Here is an 8,365-nt window from a genome sequence, read left to right as displayed (position 1 = left end):
GTTTATATTTATGGTAATTTATGTTAATTCAATTATTAGCAACACGTCTTTTTCAAACGTTTTATTTACAAGAAAGTTTGTTTGCGTTGTAAAATTAATGATGTTTTAAATTATTGTTAATATTGGATTGAATAGTTTCGCGCAAGTTGTAAACACGTGTTTTCAAAAAATACCAGACAGTTTTATGTATATTTGTTTGTGTGTATTCATTTAAATTTTAGAATAATTTAATATACAATATTGGAGAATAAGTCTACAAGCAATTTAGAAGAACTATCCCAAAAGTTTAGAAATTATTTAAATTATACTTACGTTAAAAAACAAAACAAGAATTTCAATATATGACAGCGGCCATTTGATTTAAAAGGGACTGATATAAGGAAATTGCAGTCTATATTGTCATGGCTTTCTAACAAGATCGGTTGGAAAGTTAACGTCTTAGAGCACTTGAATAAGAAATAGAGTTACTGCAATTTGAATAAGAAATAGAGTTACTGCAATTTGAAATAATATTTAACTAACTGTTAGGTGTAAGGTATTTTTAAACAAAAGATCGTGTTGACAACTATTTTCCCGAAATTTGCCACTTAATATTCGAAATAACACCAAAAATATTGTCAACAAAATTATGTTTTTTTTTGCTTATATCTCAGCCATTTATAAACCAGTTTTTCTGATTTTCAATACCAAAATTCTCGTAAATACGAGAGTGGAGTCAATAACTCCCGCCTTTTAATTTAAATAGCAACACTGCTCCTGGTAATACGCTTCCGTTAATTGACTCCTGTCATAATTTGAACCAGCTGCGTCATTTAGTTTGTGTTTGACAGCTAAGCTTTATAAATACTGTTACGAAATTGTACTTGAATTCAAATGTAACGATTTTAACGGCTGTGCCAAAACTGTAACATATCTGTGGGCATTATTGACATTGAATAAAAGCTTTCAGTTGTCCATTGATCGTAAGTTGGCAACGCTATTTGCTGCGACCGTATATTCGAATATTCAGTTAAAGAACATTGTATAAATAGAGCTTTCTAGATGGTAATGCAGTGTTTTAAATAGTGGCAGAGGTTGCAGTCGTGAGTGAGTTTATCAGAGACGCTATTCGAATAAACATCAACTGAGTGCCTTGAAGTGTGTTGTATTTTTCAAGAAAATTCGTGTAAATTATAAATTGTGTCTGTATTTCTGCGAATTTATAAACGTGTATAAAAAACATTGAGTGACTATTTAATTCTGCTGTTGTTGTACATTTTAAATAAATAAAGAGTTGTTATAATTTTTAAACTACTAAACGGCTTTTATTTGCAATCAAAAGTATCCGGTTAATTTAAAGGAAATAAACTAACGTTTTGAAAAGGTTAAATAGTAACAATACTATGGGAACTCTGCAACATCAATTTCAATGGTAAAAAAGTGGTTTACTGAATTTCGTTGTGGCCGTACAAGCACGGATGTTGCCGAACGTTCTGGATGCCCAGTTCAGGTCTCTACACCCGAAACAAATTTAAAAAAAATTCACGTTATGGTGTTGGTCGATCGTAACCGTTGATGAAACGTGGATCCATCATAACACATCAGACACCAAACAGCAGTCAAAACAGTGGGTTTCTCGGGTATAATCAAAAATTCATGAATGAAAATGAAATTCACAAATTGCTCCCTCATCCGCCTTGTTGTCCTGATGTAGCCCGAGTTATTATTTCTTGTTTCTAAACCTAAAAAGGAAAGTGTATCAAATTGATATCTCCTAGGTCCTACCGTCGAGGCCCTATCGTGCCTTTTACATAGCTAGATCATCTTAAAATTTTACCAGAACTTTGGTTTTACGATCAATATTATAAAAAGGAAAATTTCACAATTTAAAATTAACTATATTTTAAATAATAACGTAGTAAAATAAATAAAAAATTCCTCTTTACGTTTTTATACCCTTCACCTTCGTGAGAAGGGTATATATAAGTTTGTCATTCCGTTTGTAATTTCTACATTTTTCATTTCCGACCCTATAAAGTATATATATTCTGGATCCTTATAGATAGCGGAGTCGATTAAGCCATGTCCGTCTTTCTGTCTGTCCGTCTGTCTGTTGAAATCAATTTTCTGAAGACCCCTGAAGGGATCCAAATCTTCAATAATTCTGTCAGACATGCTTTCGAGAAGTTTGCTATTTAAAATCAGCAAAATCAGTCCATAAATAACGGAGATATGAGCAAAAAACCGGGACAACCTCCATTTTTGACCTATTTTTGATCTATATCTGGATTACTAAGTCATTAATATAGACAATATAGATATCTAATGATAGATATTTCAAAGTCCATTGCAACGATGTAGATAAGGCGATAGTAAGTTGGACCTACAATGGGTCAAAATCGGGAAAAATATTTTTTGACCCGAATTTTTTTTTCATCAAACAATTTTGTTTGTCATAACTTTTTTTCCAAAAAAAAAAATTAAAAAATTTTTTTTTTAAAAAATTTGAAAAAAACTTTTTTTTAAAAAAAATTAAAAAACAATTTGGAAAAAAAAATTTTGAAAAACATTAAAAAAAAAAAAAAAATTTCTTTACCTAAAAATATTTAAAAAAAATTATTTTAAAGTATAATTTGGTGAAGGGTATATAAGATTCGGCAAGCCGAATATAGCTCTCTTACTTGTTTTATTATAAAGTTTCATTTATTGAAATCTGTCCATATTTGTTCAAGTTTCCTAATCAGAATTGATCGACTGTATCTGTATCTCACCTTTTAGTGGTCACAAATATAATTTTCTTAGAAAAAAAAATCCAACTGTCGCCCAGACAGTTGGATTTTTTTTAAAACAATCTTTAATGTTTAATTGCATGAAATTGGTCACTTTGTGTACACATTTCTTAATATAATAATAAGAATTGACGTTCAAATCATACTTAAAAGATGTCCAAATATCTAATTTCCTCTTTTTTAAATATTGGAATGATTTTGATGAACAAATTCTTAAATCAATTTTCAAAATCAAATTTAATATCTTACCCATTCCATTAAAACGGATTAATTCATAGGCTTAATTCTTTGTAGAATAAAATACATACTTACTAAATCAATAATAATAATAACAATGTGTCTTTAAATCAAATCCATTACAACTTAGCTTAATAAAATTTATTGAATCATATTTTTTTTATTCAAATCTAATAAAAATAAGCTTTAGCTAAGATTATGGCGAATTAAACTCAATTAGAATTAATTAATTCGAAGATCTGCTTCTTAATTTGCCAGCTATTAATTACACACAATTAATGAAATAATAATAAATTTTCTTAGCAAATTTTTTTTTAATCCAAATAAAACTCATCCACCGGCAATTCTTTTAATATATCATTCAAAATATTCCGAATTATATCTTCCACATATCTAATTGTATTACTTTTTATTTCTAACCAAAGATCACTCCAGTTCTCATTTATGACTCCATTAATACTCTCCGAAAGGATGGCATTATTATTCACAATATTTTGCAAATTAAAAATCATTCTGAAAGAAAACAAAAAAAAAAAAATAATAATTTGTTTAGCTTAGCAAATTATTGGGTGTGTGACTTAAATATGAGGGATTTTCAATAGAAGGCGTGTCTTTTGTCACTTAGTTATTGAACATTATCTATATTGTAAACAACAATGTTTTTTTTTTGCATCGAAAATGTCGAATGGCGTACACAGAGAAAAAAATAAATTCGTGATATCAACCGAATTTGTTGCCAATCGAATGATTCGGTTGCACACACAGAACTTTTCGGTTCTATCAACAGAAAGTCAGAAGAATTTCGGTTGAAGCAACAAAACTTTTGTTAGCCCTTTCAAAATTTTGTAGTCACAATTGTAAAATTCGGTTACTAAGGTAGAATCATTATATTGGCAACAAATTCGTTTGCTATCACGAATCTGTTTTCTCTGTGTACCAACGAATCGTCATGTGCGGGAAGTTTTTCTTTACTTCTTTAATTTTGAAAAGTGTGCCGCTGAACCACACCGATTGCTTACCAAAGCTTATGGTGAATGAGTTCCATCGGTTTCAAAGGCCAGCCAACAAAATTTGAAGAATTCTTGAATTGGAGACATTAGTCCAAGAAAATTGTTATCAAACACAACAAGAGCTTGAAAAATCATTGGGAGCTACTCAAGCAGCAATTTAAAAATATTTGCGAGTAGCAGGATTAATCCTAATTGGTCATAGCTCCCATAGAAGGCGAAATCGAAAATCACTCACGAAAAAATTTATTCAGTATGATACTCTATTAATGGAATTAATGAAATTTTAAGAGAAAAAGGTTTTTCTCATTTATTCAGTGTGATACTCTATACTATGGTAGGGCTTGACCGACTATACTTTCTTACTAGTTATACCCTTCACCTTCGTGAGAAGGGTATATATATTCTGAATCCTTATAGATAGCGGAGTCGATTAAGCCATGTCCGTCTGTCTGTCTGTCCGTCTGTCTATTGAAATCAATTTTCTGAAGACCCCAGATATCTTCGGGATCCAAATTTTCAATAATTCTGTCAGACATGCTTTCGAGAAGTTTGCTATTTATAATCAGCAAAATCGGTCCATAAATAACTGAGATATGATCAAAAAACCGGGAAAACCTAGATTTTTTACCTATTTTTGGTCTATATCTGGATTACTAAGTCATTAATATAGACAATATGAATATCTAATGATAGATATTTGAAAGTCCATTGCAACGATAAAGTAAGTTGGACCTACAATGGGTCTAAATCGGGAAAAATATTTTTTAACCCGAATTTTTTTTCATCCAACAATTTTTTTGTCATAAATTTAAAAAAAAAAAATTTTAATTTTTTTTTAAAAAATTTTTGAAAAAACTTTTTTTAGAAATCACAGTATGTATTGAGTTTTATTTTATTTGATGCTGTTTACTAGGGTATTCAATTAATCGGGTTTCTGATTTAATCGGTTAATCAAGCAAATAATTAATCGGGGTTTAGATTTATTCGGTTAATAATCGGTTAATTTAAAATTTTAAATTGAAAATACAACAACGAATTTTGTGTGCTACATAGAAAACAAACAAAACATAACAATTCAACCAAAAAATAATAGCAAATATGGTATTTGCGATCCTTTTTGTATACCCATGTGAATTTTTTAGGGTTTTATTGAAATCTTCTCAAATAATCTTTTAAAAAACAATATAATTTAAATGTTCTCCTTTTAAACTATTTTTTCTTTAAATTTAATAAAACTTGACTTTGAAAAAACTCTCTCGCTGAGAAATCGAAATCATGATAAAGAATATCCAATATCTCAGTTCTTTTTTTTAAGAAAAACCATTGGAGTCCTTTTTGGATTGTTTCAGATATTGAATACTTTTAATAGTTTCGTTAAGTTCTGATAAAAAACCCTTTTCCAAAAAATTTCGTCTATACATGTAAATACAAACAAAGTTTCAAATACATGTAAATTAAATATGTCAGTTTTATACTCACTAAACATGTTTCTTGAATGTTCGAAAAAATATGTAATTTTAATTTGAATCGGAAAAATAAATACAAAAAAAATATTTATGTTAACACATTGACTGCCAAGGCACTTTCAGCAAATAAGATGCTGGGGGCCACAGCATTTTCTTTGTGTAATCTCTTCGAAAACGTCAATATTGGAATTTAGGCTACTGTCAGTAATATTTACTGCTTAGAAACAGTTTTTTTTTTATAAATAAGAGGGTTTTACGAAATGGCGAAAAGGAATTTTTTATGGGATACTGAGTTAGAAAAAATACTCAGTACAACTTCAGAAAGTGATAACGAATGTGAAGATTACTGTTTTGATGAGGAACTTCCAGGCAACACCGAAAAAATTCTTAAAGTCCAGCACTATTGTAAGACATGGCTAGAGAGAATAAAAGTCGTGTCGGACATATGTGTCCGACGTGGCGTAAACCGCATAGTGCAGTGTCACACATATGTGTCCGACGTGGCAGTCAATGTGTTAAAGTGCAAAAAAAAAGGAATTTCGGTTGATCGACACAAATTAATCGGTTTATTTGTTATTCGAAAATCGGCAATTTTAAATTATTCGAACAGTTAACCGTTCAAAATTAATCGGTTAACCGATTAACGGTTAATCGATTGAATACCCTACTGTTTACTCTTACAAAATACTTGTAAGAGTAAACAACTTCAAACTAATTTGTGCTAAAATGTGTAACCGAACTAATAGGAAGCATGAACATGATTTTATGGTTCACATAACAGAACTTACTTCTTTGGATCTAACTCTTTCAGCTGTATCTTATCTATTACACCATAATTCGTATTATTACGATTAACCACTTGTACCTTCACCTTGTACTTGGAGTAAACATCCTTTAAAGCAATATTACCCAAACCTTTTCCATTCAAGGGCAAAAGCAAAAGTTTTCCATTAATTTCATAGTCCCCATCGATGGTAATTTTAGGAATCAGAAACTCAATTTCAATACTTTTTGTTAAATTCTTATTAAATCCATGAACACGTAAAATTTTTAACGTTTCCAGGCCTTTAACGGTTAATGTATTGAATTTGAAATTTAATTGTATGGGTGAATCACGTTTACTTTCCGACAATACGATATCTTTAACGACTATTGAGGAAACATCTGGTAACCCCATTTCAGCATAACCATGAGGATAGAGTTGCAGAACTTTTAGTATATTCTTGGCTATACAGTCGTCGTTATCGGTCGACTTGCATTTTTCTATTTCAGGAGCTGGAGAGACAGACACAATTATTTAAAAGTCATATACCTTTATAAGGCCTAGGTCAATATATACTTACGTAAACCCCCCCATGCACCAAGACAACAGCTGACTAGTATCAGAACATGAATCAAGTATTTTACTTCCATTTATATAGTTTCTAAAATTGCAACGTTAACTACTCACTCCTAAAGTTATATATTTCAACTAAAGTGCTCAACAATGATTTGAACGTTTTATATATTCTCCTAACACACATTGGTAATAGTTAAATTAAAAATTTAAATGAGTTCAAATTGCAAAATCACATTTATCTAAAGAGTAAGGTCAATGCAAAATTAAAAAAAAAATATATAAAAAATTACATCTAACTCCAGAAATTGTAGGAATTCCAGCATGAGTTTATTAAATTTAGGTTGGATTTTCTTTCACCTAGAATTAACTTTCAAAAAATTTTCTGTCGAATCGAATAACCCCCCTTGAACCCAAAATAACTCAACAAAGTGTTGGCTAAGCTGGACCCAGGAATAAATGCAACTGAGAATACCTTTCGCTCTTATTATATAGGATTTTGAATGATTCACAGTGAGAACATTTTCAAACAATAACGGAAGACTCAACCCCCTTTTAATAGTTTAATAAACTTTTCAATTAATTAGCTTTTTTCATATTTTTATAATGTTTTATTCCCTAATTATAGCTACTAATAAATATTAAATTATTTATTTACAATTATAGGTATTAATCACTTCCTATTAGCTGCTTAACTTATTTTAAAATAAAGTAAATTAGTTACATGTGTAAATATTATGACAAATTCCATAAATAATCATATGCCTTTGTAACAGTGTTCGGCATAAAGAGATTATTGTTTCTGATAAATTTTATAAACTTCGTTGACATTTACGATGTTTACAAGTCAATAACTGATTACGTTCGGCCCATGGTGGTTATGAGTGCCGACCACTGCTTTAAAACTAAATTTCCTGCTGCACAGTGGTATAGAAAAAGATAAGAGGGAAATAAATTTGTAACTTCTAAACCCTTAGCTCGATTTGAATGATATTTGACATACGCAAAGAAGAAGTATTGTTGAATTTAAGTTTTGAACTTTGTCCACATTGGCCCACCAGGGGTGCGGCCAGAGGTCCGCAAATTAGGACACCTAATTGTTAAATTTTTAAAACGATCCTATTTCTTAGTAGAATCTCCTCATCGAACACTACAATAAACCTCGTCGTAGCTATCAATTGTCTCTTATAACTTAGGAAATATTTGCATTTGAAAATTTAATTTTCAATAACAGCTGTTTTTTTGATAACATCAGATCCAAATATTTCTCGATTTTTCTTCTATTGGAATAACAACAAATGTATATGTGAAACAAAAAAAGAATTGTTAATTAACCAGAAATTTACAATTTCATTTATGTTTTTAGGTACTTCTTTATTATACAGATTTTATTCATGAGTATTAGGCATATAACTAATTTTGGCGATATTTTTGGCATACCACCACGTGGTTTTCTAAAATAAACCAAACTTTTTTTTCTCTGAAAAATTAAATAAATAATTTCATATTTTTTTTTTGCAAGTGTGAGGGATACTTCCCTTATTTAAA

At 29.8% G+C, this 8,365-nt stretch overlaps 1 protein-coding gene across 1 annotated transcript; it reads right to left on the bottom strand.

Moving 5' to 3' along the window:
* Positions 1–3,319: 3,319 nt before the first annotated feature.
* Positions 3,320–6,894, bottom strand: LOC135963527 (circadian clock-controlled protein daywake-like). Its single transcript, XM_065515435.1, has 3 exons — positions 6,825–6,894; positions 6,270–6,756; positions 3,320–3,518 (listed from the first exon to the last, which is right to left on the bottom strand). The coding sequence occupies exons 1-3, from the start codon at positions 6,892–6,894 to the stop codon at positions 3,320–3,322; spliced, it is 756 nt and encodes a 251-aa protein (XP_065371507.1).
* Positions 6,895–8,365: the final 1,471 nt, after the last annotated feature.

The sequence above is a fragment of the Calliphora vicina genome, chromosome 1, assembly GCF_958450345.1.
Source record: "Calliphora vicina chromosome 1, idCalVici1.1, whole genome shotgun sequence".
Taxonomy (NCBI): domain Eukaryota; kingdom Metazoa; phylum Arthropoda; class Insecta; order Diptera; family Calliphoridae; genus Calliphora; species Calliphora vicina.
The sequence above is the reverse complement of the archived record's forward strand: the minus strand, read 5'-3'. Positions and strand labels throughout refer to the sequence as shown.

Excerpts from the sequence above, each read along its gene's own strand:
- LOC135963527 (XM_065515435.1), bottom strand. The coding sequence starts at position 6,894 with ATGGAAGTAAAATACTTGATTCATGTTCTGATACTAGTCAGCTGTTGT. Across the intron at positions 6,757-6,824 it reads TGGTGCATGGGGGGGTTTAC|CTCCTGAAATAGAAAAATGC; the intron begins GTAAGTATATAT and ends CTGTCTCTCCAG. Across the intron at positions 3,519-6,269 it reads AAAGAGTTAGATCCAAAGAA|AATGATTTTTAATTTGCAAA; the intron begins GTAAGTTCTGTT and ends GTTTTCTTTCAG.